The 16,131-nt window shown below is 40.8% G+C and overlaps 1 protein-coding gene across 1 annotated transcript; it reads right to left on the bottom strand.

Annotated features, from left to right (window-relative positions):
• Positions 1-63: 63 nt before the first annotated feature.
• LOC140942513 (uncharacterized) lies at positions 64-16,010 on the bottom strand. The gene is made up of 21 exons (XM_073391432.1): positions 15,182-16,010; positions 14,289-14,704; positions 11,708-13,134; positions 10,976-11,112; positions 10,312-10,423; positions 9,834-10,018; positions 9,144-9,318; positions 8,698-8,794; positions 8,452-8,515; positions 8,269-8,362; positions 7,805-7,882; positions 7,161-7,259; positions 6,024-6,087; positions 5,850-5,884; positions 4,838-4,918; positions 3,835-3,898; positions 3,296-3,492; positions 2,122-2,253; positions 1,453-1,533; positions 1,081-1,180; positions 64-338 (listed from the first exon to the last, which is right to left on the bottom strand). Exons 1-21 carry the CDS (start codon positions 15,922-15,924, stop codon positions 166-168), a joined length of 4,554 nt encoding a protein of 1,517 aa, XP_073247533.1. The 5' UTR covers positions 15,925-16,010; the 3' UTR covers positions 64-165.
• Positions 16,011-16,131: the final 121 nt, after the last annotated feature.

Here is a 16,131-nt window from a genome sequence, read left to right as displayed (position 1 = left end):
CAGCTCTATTTTCTTACTTTCCTTGATCTTAATTTCCCACTAAGTACGCTTTTCTTCTTCTTAAAAAACGATTACGAATACTACGTTGTCTAAACCTCATGAGGTGTCCGACCTCCTTTTGAGTTACAGAACCTAAACACTGCTCTGTAGCTTGAGTATCCGTCACTAACTGGTCAGTTGCCTTGTTCTCGTCACCAGTCTTTTGTTAACCAAGTCAGATGCACAGCGACTGTAGCATTGTTGAAGATATGGCAAAAAGAAACCGATACATCCGTCATTAGGAAGCAAAGCTAGGAACTCATTCGGTGTGACGATTGTGCACAGTTGCTGAAGCGTTCCTGAAAAGGAAGGGAAAATAGCAAAACACATTAAAAGCATACCAAAATTCTCCGTGGTATAAGCTAAAACGGAGTCTGCGTTGAGCAGAGAATGAATCAATAAATCAATGATATTTTCACTAGACTAATAATTGATCCTGTTTATAAATATTAGTAAGGCGAGCAAAATTATGCGTTTAACGCTGTTCACACGAGAACGAGATTTATCCCTTTACACACGTTATCTAGTCTGGTGACCATGTAGAAACTGTCCTGTTTCCAGACCTCTCTCTCACCAGTAAATTTGCGCGCAAAGCAGAGCGGGTAGGGTGAAAGTAGGTTCCTCTCTTATCTCTTCTAGCTTCCGTGGTCCCTTGCCAATGGTCACCAGTCAATAGCTTTTCATGCTCGCCTTTGTTCGTGACCAACGTGCGAAACGAAGGCAGGTGTATGAGGGTGTACGAGATTGCTTGCATCTTTCACACGTTCAGTGGACGAAGGCCCTACAAGCGTGACTTTGTGAACGCTAACAGACTGAAACAGACTTGCGCAGACAAAGCCTACAATCATGCGAGCTACAAGCTCCAGTTCCGTTGACTTTTCTAAGTTTTCAGACGATCGCTTACAAGACCTTTGAATTCATTTTTTGGCAAGCACGAGCAAATTAGCCGGAAACAACAGAGAATTCTCTCTTGCCGTAAATTGCGCATTACCACAAAATTAAATTAGTGAAAGAGCAGTAAATCTATTGTGGAACTAGTACCTCTAAGAACAGCAACAATGGACTCTTTCTTGAATTCAGAATCATCGCTGTTTGGTCCTTCTTTGCATAAGTCAAGTATCGTTTTCAGGAGATGAGACCACTGGAAAATAAACAGTATTCTGAAAATAGCTTCACGAACAACAAATACTTAACACTGCAAGTCAGGTTCAACTTTGAACGAAACGATTCAGGGAGAAAGCCGTGACGTTATCAAAAACATCACCACCACTCTCAGTTTCCCAGTCTTTCAGCGGAAAACAGGAGAAGAGAGAACGCCTATGGACTGAGGACTAGGGTTGGGTCTAGCGGGGCTATTTTTGGATCATGAGCTCTTGTGCGGAAACGTTACCAATAGAAACAAACTGTACCAACCTTCTCAACATCTTGATCGAAATAAGTGTCTGCATAAGGTAATATTATTTCAGGAAAATCCTCCAAAATGACAGCAACAGCCTGTGCCAGAAAAATAGTTGAAGTTAAGATTTATTCTACGTACCCACCGAGTCGCTATGTTCTTAATGTAAAAAGAGAATGTGTGGAGGTGACGTCATATTAGTCACTTCGCCTGAGACTGCACCACATAAAACGCATTCTAGGGGTAATAAGAAGCTTAAGCAAAGGCGGTTCTGAACGACACAAGTCAACCGGAAGTGATATGTTTGCATTTTTGGGCAGTGGCAATGGCCAGATTTTGGGGCAAATAGTCTCAATACTGCAGTAAAGACACTTAGCACCACAAGGCATATTAAAAGGGAAAATATTTCACTTCCGGTTGACGTATTTTGCTCTAGAACGCCTTTGCGTAAACTTACTATTTTATGATAAGCCTTTATCGCCATGGGCAGTTTTTGAGGCCATACTGGAGTTCTCCCCATTTGTGTCACTACACGCAATCAAGTGGCGTGGCTTTGAAACCCTTTCAGGAATACTTTCACATAGTAGAACTAATTTTTCTCAGTACTTAAAAATAAGATTGGGCGATTTTCTCTAGCTTTGATCTCCGATAATCTTGGCAGTTACAAGTAAAGAAGTCCTTCTTACCTCAGTATATCTGTTCACATGAGGAAGACAAAGAAGAAATATAGACGTCATGTCTTTCATCTTCTGATCCTCAATTCTTCTTAAAACAAAATCACATACGTCGCTGCTGACAAACTTGGAACAAAGAAGAGCCTGAGGACAAAAAAAATACTTCATCATGTTAGATAACTCTCGCTGGGATTAATCTTATTAGAGAGCTTTAGTTTCGAGGAGGAGGACGACAACGAAGGACGAAATTTAATACAAGTTTTCTCGCCGATTCTCTAAAAATAGACACCCCCAAAGCTTCATTGTACCTTTTTTAACCACAAAAGTTAGCACGCTTATTTCCGTGGAAGGGGATAAAGCCCTCTACCGATCGCTAAATTATAAAATTTCTAACATTTGATAACTTGTTTTCGCTACTACGACATTCTCGCTAAAAATCGTGGTAGGATGACGACGGCTACCTTATTTTCCCGCCAAAATGATGTTGGTTCGCGCGCGCAATACTTAGTATTGGGAAAAGTCGTCCTCGTCTTAGAATCAAAAGCTCTCTATTATACCCAAGTCACACGACGAATAACAAAACAAGTGTTATGTAGATAATTTTATGATCCCCAAATAACTTAATTAGGCACGAGAAACACCTTAGTTTGACTCCAGAGACTCCAGAGAAGGGGGTTGAAACTGTCATCACTTTTGGTAAATAAACATAGCAAGAAACCTGTCTACAATCCTGGAGAAAACTACTTGAGAAAATGTTTTCATTAATGCGCACTACCTAACGCAACAAAACTATTTCCAAATCAACGGCTTTTTTTAACCACAAAAGTTAGCACGCTTATTTCCGTGGAAGGGGATAAAGCCCTCTACCGATCGCTAAATTATAAAATTTCTAACATTTGATAATTTGATAAGAAAACCCCCTCCCCCAGTTCAAAGTTGCTTCCTACAAATGCTTTGGGATCCGGCTTTCTTTTGAAGACCCAACAACACTGCTTCCAGGGGGAGGGGGGAGGGGGGAGGGGGGAGGGAAGAATCGGTCGGCTACGAAGTTTAGAAGAAATGCCCCCCAAGTTTGCACTTTTCTCAACAGTTTTGTCTAAGATTGTAGCATTTTCTTAGTTTCTTTCCCTTTTTGTTTCTGTCTTCAAGTTGTTCAACATCTCAAACATAGAACGAGTCCAGTAACCTGTAGCTTGAGAAGATCCTCATTACAGCAACAGCAGCAACATTCATGTACGCGCATCGAAGTGTCTCCAGTGTACATGACTCCCGCTCCTCGCCGCGAGGGACCGGAAAACAATGAAGACCGAGACAACTGAGGAGAGCACTGGGGAGAACTTGGTTTGGAACACGGGCAGCCTGGGACTGAATGAGTCAATGAACCTGAAATTTCAGCAAAAATAATAAAAATTTTCAGGATTTTCTTTTGACCTCAGTTAAGGAAAAGTGGTCTTAGCCTATCTCATGGACAGAGAAAAAACCCGCAAAACAAAATAGTCTGTGAAAATAGCCCACATTTTGCGAGACCACCCCTTGTTTCCCTGTGAATTGAAGTCTGAAGAACGACAACAAAAATTCCATACTGACACGTCATCAGTATGGAATTTCTGCGCTCGTTCCTTAGACATGATTTTGCGGGGAAACCAGTGGGGGCCTCGCAAAATATGGGCTGTTTTAACAGACTACAAAACAAAGTTTCTGCTCCAAGCTGCAGTTACGTCTTACCCTGAAAAGGTGACACCTTGTTTAGCCATAAGTGACGCGCACCAAAGTGACCTTCTCCTTTAGGCTAAAAAAAAGAAATTCAAGACGGCGTAAGTTATAAGTTGCCGTTTTATGTGACAAAGAACGAGTCCCTGTTACTTTGCAGTTTAAGGTAATGTGAAATGCTTAATACAAGAGAAGAAGAGAAGATCAAAAGAGACACACACTACTATCAAATAAGTATAAACCAAGATCACTCAAGTCATTAATACACTGCAGGAACCGATTAGTACGTTGTACACTGTAAATAGCAAAGAACAAAAGCGAGCATGGATAAGAAAAGAAGAATAGAGTGAACAGGATACTGTGAGGAGCCAAGGAGAGAGAATACGCCATCCCAAAGAATGGTGTTTTTGGTTGTCGTTGCTGTTGATGGGTCGTCACTTGTTTCCATCCGCCAAACTGACATTTTCCTCTCAGTGGCTCTCACAAGACATTTCACTTTTCTTACATGAAATTTCTCTGTCTCTTGAAATTTCTGTTCATAAAAGTCCAAGTCTCTTCAATTTTTAAGGAAAAAAAAATTCAGGAAAGTACGAGTAGGATTCGATCTCGGAGCATCGGCCGCTCAGTGCATCATTGTAACCCCTAAACCACCAAAGATTTGCTAACAATGATTGGTTTGATTTGAATATTTATAGCAACAACCCTAACCCTAACCCTAATCTAAACCTAACCCTAACCCTTACTTTGTGTACGAATCATTGATCTGTCAACGTCAGTTTGGCGGATGGAAATAAATGTTGACCTTGTTGATGATGACGATGATGATGATGATGATGATGATGATGACGATGACGATGACGATGACGATGACGATAATGATGATGATGATAATGACGATGATGATGACGATGAAAATGACGATGATGATGATGATGATGTTGACGATGATGACGACAAAGGCAATAATAATTACGTGTAGAAAAAATACACTAAAGAACTGTCAAAACTAAAAACTGACCACATGTTGATGTGATGAGGTGGACTGGCGCTTTCTTCTGTGGCTCCTGATTCTCTCTAGATATACACTACATAATGGAATCTATAAAGAATGAAAAACCCAAGGTTAAGCGGCAACCGACGGACGAACGTACCTATTCTATATTTCTTATTGTGGCTGGCTAAAATATTGTGCCATTAACTCAACCAATCCGAAGTAACTGAGACCATTCGCAACTTGTTGATACGCATAAGTGGGTTGAGTATGATCGTCCGGGTGAACGTAGTCCTGAATAGGACTGTTGTTGTTTTCAGTGACTGACGTTTTGACAACCTGTGCGGTAGTCACCTTGAGAGTCAAAGTGAATTGTATCACCTCAGTTGATGGTATTAAACTCTGGTTATTGACCTGTTTGGTCAATTACTTCGCGATGTTATTGATCGTCTGCCAGTAAAGCCGTGATGTTATTGCTGTGAAGACTCGTAAGGTCATTGGTGCGTTTCGATCAGACTATTGTCACAGTTAAACAGTAGTTCATTGTTAGTCTAGTCAAATTGTCAGTTGTCCAGTGGATCTCTCGTAGTTAGTTTTACTTGATTCCAACAATAAGTCGTTTGTACGACGCCAGTAGCTGTTGACTACAATTCAGTGGTGTTTGTTGATACACGTTGCATACTCTTGTACTCGCTATAACAGTCAAAAGCTTACCCAGGTGTGGTCGTGGTTAGCGCCGGCTACATGTAATTCCGTCCTGATAGATTCAGTTAGTGTAATTCAATTTCTGCGACTATTGTGATTGGTTTCGTTGAGAATTTGCGTCTACCGTGATCGGTTCAATTGACTGTCTGCGTATTGTGATTGGTTCAAAAGTCTAGGTTTGGTTTTGGTCTAACAACACTGGGAATCATTCTAAATTAGCCAAACGATAAAACTCAGTTGAGCGGCAGACTGCTTCCTGGGGGGATAATGGCTTCTTTAAATAGGTTTAGTTGACGTAAAAACACATGTCCTAAGGATGAAAAAACTTAATTACCACAGTTGCAGCAAACGAGTCACCTCTGCCTTTATCTGAAACAAAAAATAACGTAAAAAAAACTCAAATACGTTTATTTCTATGAACAACCAAACTCAGTTGGGTGAAACAATCCTTTCCTCTAAACAGTGTAAATGGATGATAATTTATACGTTCTTTTAATTACACACAAACCATTAAGCACAGCTTCCATAAATCCAATGGCAAGTTCATTCTGATGAGCATCTGGTCTACTAGCCTGGAAGGTAAGAGCATAAATAAAATAAGACTGGTCGCACTTCATAGATGATCAACACATAGATCAGTTTTACAACCAACCTGCGGCAAGATACGCTTTTCTTTACAAGTGAATAAATTCATCCGAGGCATTGGAGTAATTAATCTTCTCCCCGATAGCTCAATAGATGACCAACACACAGATCAGTTTTATAGCCAAACTGCAGCAAGATACGCTAATTTCTTTACAATAAATAAATTCAACCGAGGCATTGGAGTAATTAATCGTCTCTCCCATAGCTCAATAGACCCTTTCACGGCTTTTTTCAACTTTTGACATGAACCAGTTAGGGAAAATCCGCCGACACCAATGGAAAGAGCGCCTTGAAATTAGTAAAATTGCTAAGTTTGAAAGTGATACGTTTTAAGTGAGCGAAGATATAACTCTTCAAAGTTTCGAAAATTTACAGACAATACGGTAGGCGGCAAGTTCGTGCCCCCCACCAAACAAACGTCTGTTTTTAACTAGTCACTTTCAAACTTGGCAAATTTTCTCATTTAAAGGCGCTCTTTCTAGCAGAGTTGACGAATTTTCCCTAAATTATCCATGTTAAAAGTCGAAAAAACCGTGAAAGGGTCGTTACTCTTTTTCCTTCCATACTGAATTTCCAAAAATTGCCCTCTGTGCAAGTGGGAATTGGCTTCCGGTTTTTATATTTCGCGCGTTTTTGGACTTCAGGCTGAGCAGGTCGCGGAATACATTTTTGTGCCTCGACTGGGAAACACACCAAAGGCATTTTTGGATGAAAAACTTTAATCTCAAAGCAATTATGCAGGTTAGAATTTTTACTGTAATACAAACTTTTAGGTCTATTGATGAAATACTTATGTGCTAAGCAGGACCTTCCGCTAAAAATGTTTGGCAAAGTGGATCTGTCTTATTAATCGGTAGAGTAAAGCCTTAAAGTATGCCATACTTTAACCATTCAGACGAAATCTGTGCATCAAGTTATTTCACATGGTATTATTTTTCCAGATTAAAAAAAAAAAGATTTGCAGTTTAAGGGTTAGTTTGCATCAAAGTTTTGATCTTACCCCTAGCAAGGTTAGAAGAGTGTCCAGCGACAGGATGTATTTGTCATGAAGCTGAAGAAGACCTTGCAAGAAAACCGCCGGTTGATGCTTTCTTAAAAGCTGAAAAAAGCAACAACGTTTAATAAACAACAAAAACGATTATTACCCTTTGCGGTTGAAGAAATTACTGATATGAGAAGAGGGTTGTGGAAAAAAGGGGAGGGTTTTCCCGCGCGTCAAGTGCAACGACTCTGAAGGCTCTTTCAATGGTCGTTGTGCTCATTTTTGTCAGTTTCGTTAATTGTGATCTTTGTTTGCTCCTTTTGATAGTTTTGTATTATTGTCGTTCTGGTCGTTTTGTTCGTCTTTTGGTCATTTTTTTTGGTCGTTTGTAATCTTTTTGGCCGTTTTTGTGTTGCTTGGGTTGGTCACCAATGACCGTCATTTTTGGATTTTCGTAGTTTTTTTGCTACCTGTTAAAAAGTCCCTAATTACCGCAGCGACAAATCCCTCCAAGTTTCCCTTTGTCTTTTCTCGCTAGTCATGGCCAGGAACACAAGATTTAAGGCAATAGTCACACTCCAGCTCATGTTAAAAATTAACCATCATTTGACGTTCCCAATACTTTAAAGCGGACACATGATGATTGAAATAATACTACACACCTGTGCCAGCGGTGTAAAATGAGTTCCATCCTCGTGTAACAGGTAATAATGTGTAGTCAGGACTTCCACAAGCTTTTTCTGCATGAAAAAAATGTCATGACTTATTAACTGCAAGCAGTTTTGTAGAGCCCCAAGAACTAGACGGCAAAATCTTACATAATCACACACGGGTAGTTAAATACAGGTTTTTTAAGGGAAAGTGTCAAACCAACGCGAAAAAAACTTTTTTAACAGCCAAACGCCAGAAAAATGTCGCATGATTTTCGCCACAGCCGCGTCCTCAATCCCCCGCTCGATTCGCCTCTTTCATCGCGCTCGCTCCGTTGTTCGCTCTTTTTCCCACGAAAGCACCTGGTGACAAGCTAAATGCTACAGCTGAACCATTTTAATGAACTGCTCACGAGAACTTTGACTGTACTTGGATCTGTTAAAAAAAAGAAATTAGAGCAAAATATTACAGGTACCTTAGGGATGGAAAACAGGGCTGCCTGCGCGTGATCAGGTTCACATTGATGAAGATATAAAACTGCTCGCACAAGGTTATCCAGTGGAGAAAGGCTAAAACAAAATAGCTCAAATCAAAATCTGTTTCCAAAGAAATGGAACACATAAATAGACAAATAACCAACTAAACAACATTCACTAACCTGTACACACCTCCATCAGCGAATTTCGCCTTCTTCAGATCTTCCAGCGCAGATAATGCGGTGTCTTAACAGAAACAAAACGTTAACAACAGAGAAGAATCATTGAAATGCTATCAAAAGTTAGAAATTGAAAAGCGTTCTTTAGTTCCGAGCTGGACAGATCTGGCCTGGACGTATTTCCGGTCTTCGAGAAGTGACGACCGGAAATAGGTCTGCGTTCGTATAGCTGGACTTATCGAACCATACCTGAGGAAAAGCCACTAAGAGATGACACTAGAATTATCTCTGCAACACGTTCAGGTTTCCCTTTTGAATACAACTTGAAGATTTTCTTGGCTGTATTCTGAAAAAAGAATGAAAGAAGTCTAAGAGATTTCTTTAAACAGCTGTAACCCATAACTTTGTTGCTCCTAAAAAATATTACGCAAGACCAATTAGCCCTTTTCTGGGCACCCAGTACTAGAGGGTCACCAAGAGGAGAAGTGTGACGTCACGTTACCATGGTAGCAAAATTTCTGGATCTGGGATCTGTGATCCAGAAATTTTGCTACCATGACAACGTGACGTAACTACTCCTCTTCTTTAAAGTTCTGCAGTGCCGCCGAAATTTCATTACGTCTGCATGTCAAATCTTTTGCTTTATAGCAACATCATTCGTAAACCTCAGATACATGTAAAACTCGGCATCTTACCTCAGATACAGGAACAGGTTCATCGAACCCCAGCAGTTTTTCATCCAGGAAGTGGATTAAACCCTCAGCCACAGTCGTCTGGCCAGACTTATGGTACGCCCTGTTGACAATGTCTCGCAGCGAGAGGCCAGTCATGTTGAAGTAATCTGCACTATCTTGGTAGACACTGGGTATCCTGAAAACAAAAACAAAAACTTTCGGGCATTAAAGGTGCATGTCATGTTGGGACTGACACACACTGCCAAATGTTATCCATTTCTAAAAGACTGTCTAATGCTTCATACATGTATACAGCTGTAGCAAGATTAGCTATGGGTGGATTTAATGTTTAAGTTTTAGGTAAGAATTAAATTTTTACCTTTGGTTGATTCTCAATTTTCTTCGTCTCCTAGCCTAACCTGTGTACCAGAGGTTTCTTTCTCTAGTGCGGCTGGATTCTGCTGACAGATCTTTGGTCAAAGGATGAAGCAATGAGTGTCGAGGCCAGGCGAAATGCTTTAGCACTGGTCACTACACAGACTTGACCAAAACCAGACACCATGCATGAAAAGTCTCTGGCACCCATGGGTACTCCTAGCTCTAATTTATCAATAGTTGGGGTTCAGAGACAAAGGAAATTGAAAATCAACCAGGGTTAAAACATTTTAACCTGAATTTAATTTTGAACTACAGTATAACATTTACACTTACCTTGCATATAAATCGGCCAGATTTGCAGCAGACTCACAGAGCAATTTCTGCACTTTCTTTGTCTTTTTGTCCTCTTGGCCCGTCACACTAGCCAAACAAAGGTTTCTTAGAAACATGTGCTGCTCACAAACAAGATGTTGGTATGCCTGTGCATTGTGCTTCTGACATCGACTTGCTAATGGCATCTGTAAAATGTGAAAAGTATCATCAACATCATTTCACCCCATACAAGGTAATCTAAGGCAGTCCTACACTGTGGATTCCAGAATCTAGGTACTACATTCCAGATTCCTTCTAATGCAGGACTCCAGATTCCTCGAGTTAATGTAGATTACAGATTTGAAAGCCCAAAATTTCGTATTCCACAAGCAAAAATTTCCCTGATTCCAGAATCCGGATAACCTCACAAGGGGCAAGTCATTTGTTTCCACATGTAATGTGGACAAAACATCGAAACATCTTCAAGCACACCACATACCACAGCTTTGTAAAGTTGGGTTGATTCCATGTTCTGCAAAACATATACTGTCCAGTCTGGTTTACTGCTGTCTCCTTGTTCCTGTTGAGGCTTTGGTGGTCTATTTCTAAAACTTGAAAATTCAAGAAACAGGAGAGTAAGGCAAAAAGTGTTAACATTTTCAGTCTGTGAGCAAACGCTTTATTTCTGGTGAAAGAACAGAGCCACAAGAGAACACATGAGGGCAAACTATTCCTTTTCTTTTCCTGCCCTTTTCTGTGCCACTCAAGCATGACTTCTCACAACTTCCCCAGATGCAGAGCTTGCTTGCAGGCTTTAACATCTTGAGCTCTTATACTAACAGGGTTGTATTCTTCATGCTATTTTATATGAAATCCTCTGCACCATGTCTCCTATTTTTTGAATTAACTTGTCCAGGGCTCAAAAAATACATCCCGTCAAGGCACTGGGACAAGTGGATTTTCTTGCTGGGCAAGTAACTTTTACAGCTTACTTGAAACCCAATGAGCAAGGGTCCCGGCAAGTTCTCAGTAACTAGCTTAGACAAGCAAGAAGTGGCCCCGAGCAAGCAAAATGAGAGAGCTGCTTGCCCAAAGGACAAGCTGGAATTCAAGCTCTTGTAGAACCTTATTGTCCTAAAAAAACATGTTTTACCACTTATCACCTTTTGCTTCTTTGCAAGGCATCGTGTGAAGCTCTTGTCAACAGCACAACACGTTCTCCAGTAGCCAACACATACTGAGATCCAGCAAATGGGTACATGCCAATCAAACAGATGTCAAGAGATGATGGAGGGCATCGCTGTAGAAAAAATTATAAAACAGACGAGCTTAATCAGAAGAATCCCCCTGCAAAACCCTCATAAAGACCCTTCTGAAAGTTCAGAACAAAAGTTGTTCTCCCTCTGTTCACCTCGATTAAAATACAGGTAATTCTAGTCCTTATTTCAGTGTGGATTGTAAAAATTGAATGTGTGAACTCAAACCAATCCTTGACAATACTATTAACATGAACAGATGGACCATGCAGCAATGATGAAGAGAAAATGGTAAAATAAGAGACTTGCCAAGACATCAAGACCTTTGTTTAAAAATCTTAGACATTGATAGCAAACGTAAAAGGCTCAGAGGCAGAAATATGGTCACAAGAAAGATACTATGAGTCTCATCACAAATGCACCAAGATCATGGGGTCAAATTGTCAATTCACAAAACCTAGAGGAAAATTGAAGGGAGCCCCCTGCTCTGAACATATGAAATCCAGGGTGCCCAGCATAGCATTTTTCTATAAAAAAAGCTTAAGATTTCCTAGTCACCCAAGAGCAAAAGTAAAGTACCAGGGGCCCTGGAGACTGCTAGAGTGCAGCCCTGTATCCAAACACTACATATTAACCTACCTTTCGCAAACTCTCTAGATCAAAAACTGGCAAAGTCCATCCACTATCATTGGTAAGTTTATTTATAGCAGCAAAATAAGCTGTTTCACTCAGTTTAGTACCAGAACTACCGCTGAGACCCAAGCTCGCTGAAGCAAATGTTCTTGTGCTCTGAACTGTCTCATTCTCTGTACTACTTTCACTGTCATTTTGACCCTCTTTCATTGCTAAAGCAGGCGATGGGGTCCTGCTTCTTGAAGTGAATCTAACAAGCGTTCTTCCTGAGTTGTCAACAGTAAGTGTGACATCTGAAGGCGATGGTTCACATTCACTATTGCTTGGCAACATCTCTCTAGAAATTTCTGTTCCAGGTGGTTTTGAGTTGTTACAAGAAGTTGAATCTACAGACTCAAAGTCTGAAACATTAGAGTCACTTTCTGATAAGGGTAGATCATCATTAACAGTGCTTGTGGCAGTTTTTTCATTTTCCTCTAGCTCAACACGTTCACCTGTCTTGCATGATAGACTTGTTGGTTCAACACTTTTCGGGAAGACAGCGACAGAGCTGGCGTTTGAGTGACTTGCTGATGAGGGTAGATCATCAGTTACAATGTTTGTGGCAGTACTTTGAGGTTCCTCTTGCTCAACATGTCCATTTGTCTTGCAAACTACACTTGTTTCTTCAACCCTTTTGGAGGAGATGGCAACAGAGCTGATGTTTGAGTCACTCGCTGATAAGGGTAGATCATTATTTAAAATGTCTGCGGCAGTATTTTGTTCTTCCTCTTGGTCAATATGTCCATTTGTTTTGCAAACTACACATCTTGTTGGTTCAACAATTTTGGAGGAGACTGCAACAGAGCTGGTGTTTGAGTCACTTGCTGAAGAGGATAGATCAGTTACGCTGATGGCAGCAGTATTCTGAGGTTCCTCTTGGTCTACATGTCCATTTGTCTTACACACCACTCTTGTTGATTCAACACTTTTTGGGAAAACAGCAACAGAGCTGGTGTTTAATGTAGTCTCATCACAGCTACCCACTAAAAACTCCACATCACTTTTACCTCGCAAGTCTTGACAGTTTTCTTCAATCCTTTTCATCATGTTAACTGTGACTTCCAACTGCTCTACAGAGCTGTGCCGTTGATCAAGTTTAACGTCAACAACTACATTTCCTCTAACCCAATCAGAAGCCGCAGCATACATCCTCACAGTGTACGTCTCAATTCCCTGTCGGGTTATTGCATGTAGCAGACCACTGCACGTTGACACACTGATTGTATCGCATGTATACTTGTAATAAGAGAGCAGCTTACAGGAGCCAAAAACATCATACAGAAATCCTTCTTTAGGTCCTGAGATGAGGCAACACATCCCACACAGTGTGGGATCTGAAGGACTTTTTGATACCAGTGGAGATTTCTGCATTTCCTTTATATGAGGAACCCCTGAAAAATAATATTAAAATACAAACTTTAGCTTCGCCATTCTAAGAGTCTCATGCATTTTGTCAAGGTGCATCATCAAACACATACAGCTGTATCGTACTGAATTGCAGATTTTTAAATAACATATAAAAAATGTAGTAAGTAGTACTAGTACTCCTGGGAATTCTTGGTGGGGGTGTGCCACCTGGTTCTCCAAATCATGACCCTATTTCAGTCCCAAAAATGTCATTTTTCACACCTGTTTTCAGACCTGGCCTCTAACCTCCATACAAATTTCGGACCTGGGCTCTAAGAAATTGTTGTCATTACTTAGTAATACATGTAAATTAAAATGCCAACAAAATAGATTTCTTGAAACCAATTTTGAATTTGCATATTTCTCTTTCTTTCTTATTCATTTGAAATTTAAACGGTATCATGATGATACATACACTCTTGTAGTTCTGTCATAGTTCAAGGAACAGTGCAAGGAGGGAGAAGAAGGGGCCAACAAAGGAGGCATTGGGAGAATAATGTCTCTGAGTGGACAGGGTTGAAGTTTTGCAATGCCCTAAGAGAAGCTGAAAACAAAATCAAATGGAGGGAAAGGGTTGTTATGTCCATGGCGCCCCAATGGTCACCATGACTACAGGATAGGTGTAGGTGCAGTTCCCTCGAAAACCATACCCAATTCCAGAACAAAAGGGGCAAAGTCTATGCTCGTTATCAGACCAAAAGGGTGCAAAAACCCTACCCTTTAAACTGGCACATGTCCATTGGCTTATATAAGGGAGTACCCCTTCCCCCCGGGGGGAATCATGTCATAAGGAGTTGATAGGACTGTTGATGACACTGACTGATATTGGGACAACCTGTGCAAAAGTCAGTCATTGTCACTCAAAGCCACTTCTGATTTGTCAGCAGATGGTATTTGACTCTGCTCATTCAGAGTTTAATACCACTGACATAACACCTGCACAGGTTGTCAAAATGTTAACTCACTGTCATCAACAGTCCCGCTCAGGTCTACACTAACCCAGACAATGACATCTTACTCTCTTAGAAGTTTCAAAGAAGTAGCATAAGTGTACAAAAGAGAAAAATGGTGAGGGATTTTCTTTGGAGAGTTGACCTCCATTGAAAGCCCTGCCAAAGTACAAAAAGACAAAACTCACCTTGTGTATACGTTGGTAGAAGCTGCAAGGTGTGAAGAGTTGCTGCATCATTGCCATCATTGCTTAGCTGCTCAGCTCTGAAGCGTCGATACAGCATGGTTACTCCTTTCACCTTTAACATGGGTCTATCCACAGCAATACCAATACCAAAGAGTCCACCAAATACCACAGTCACAGGGTGTCCAGGTACATCTGAAACTGGCCCCAGTACTTCTTTACATTCTGGTAAGCAGTCTTTAAACACCTTTTCCTTTCTTATGGTTGGAAACATAAAATCCTGATCTGGTGACTTCACAGAGGGTTGTTTAGATGAAAGGGATAATAGTGAACAATCATCAAAAGACCACAACGTACAGTTGTCATCATTAGTTTGATTATAGTCCTGGGTTTGATCTACATGCCCAGATGTTGTTGCCCTGTCAACAAGGAAATAGTTCAATCCATAAATTATAATGATCTACAGTCAATTCCCTCTTACTGGCAGGCCGCTAAAAGAACACCTCCTCAAAATAGACTCCTGCTGGTTTGATCCCTACCATTTTCCAGTTTTCCCAGTCAAAGCATTATGATCCATTAGGACTGTAGCCTCTAGTAGTAAACAACCTCTTATAATCAACTACCATTTTTGACACTTTTAGTGGTGACTTACTGGAGGTTCAAATTTACATGTAAATTAAAAGGTTGTAGGAGGTGTAGCATGCAAGGCTTATTAGGTGCAGGGTTTTTTAGTGCTACCTCTTCATCGAGAGGGTGGGGTGGGAGAGAGAATTTTTATTTCATGGCTCAAACAACTAGTCACCTGATCTCAAGATAGGCAGCTTGTTGAAAGCAAAAGTGTGTGTCAAGGTGGGGAGGGGAGCAGGAAGGTGACAGACTGCTGTTTTAAGGCATACCTATTTTGCAAAGTTGCACTGTGGCTGGACAGCTTTCCTCTTCCACTTGGGGGAATGGACTCTCGCTCCAACATGAAAACCAACTTGAGGACTTGCACATCTAAATTTGATCTTAGGGCTAAATATGAATCGCTCAATGCCAGGCCTTTTATAGACATACTTGGCTCAATATCTAAGAAGTGTTCTAGGTCACGTGATAATGTACCAGTATTGGATCCGTCAGATTGCGGATATCTGTTCCACCTAAACAAGCTGACCCTGGTCTCACCAGCAATAGCAACATTACCGCTTGTAGGACAACAACAAATATCACTAACATTAAATTGAGTTGGGATTTCTAGGGCAAGAAATGCCTTTGCAGCTTCCTCAGCCTCCTGGCTTTGCTTTAGAGAATGCCCTGCCACATACGTGCGTACGGGTTCTTCTAGATTAGCTTTGAACCAGTTGAAGTACGCTCGGGAATGAGTCGACGCACTTCGACGTGATCTTCGTCTCTCCGTTTTCTTTTCGATAGTCACAACGCATTTTGCTCTCTCGTTGCAGATCAAATTGACAGGTTTAGAAATGGTAGGAAACTGGCAAAACAGAGGGAAATTCGGCAGCTCGAGCGAGTAAACCAGCACTTTCATTTCTCCCGTTGCAAGAAACAGATAGTCTTTTGTAGAAGTGATGGATGTTGGTTGGAAGGAATCGAAGAAAACTCTTTGAGATTTAAAGTAGTGAAACAAAAGAACTCGCACCATTTTGATAAGGTGGAACAACAATCAGAATTGAACAATTTAACTTCTCAACTTTGTAACGCGAGTACAATTTCCTGTCATTCAGTCCGCCATCTTTGCAATGAAATAATCGAGAGGAAACTGGAACTAGTTTCATAGTACGGGTCGGGTGGGTGAGGCAGGGATGATGAATTCCTCACAAAATGTTGCAAATTTTTATCATTATTTTCT

This window comes from Porites lutea, chromosome 1 (genome assembly GCF_958299795.1).
Source record: "Porites lutea chromosome 1, jaPorLute2.1, whole genome shotgun sequence".
NCBI lineage: Eukaryota > Metazoa > Cnidaria > Anthozoa > Scleractinia > Poritidae > Porites > Porites lutea.
The sequence above is the reverse complement of the archived record's forward strand: the minus strand, read 5'-3'. Positions and strand labels throughout refer to the sequence as shown.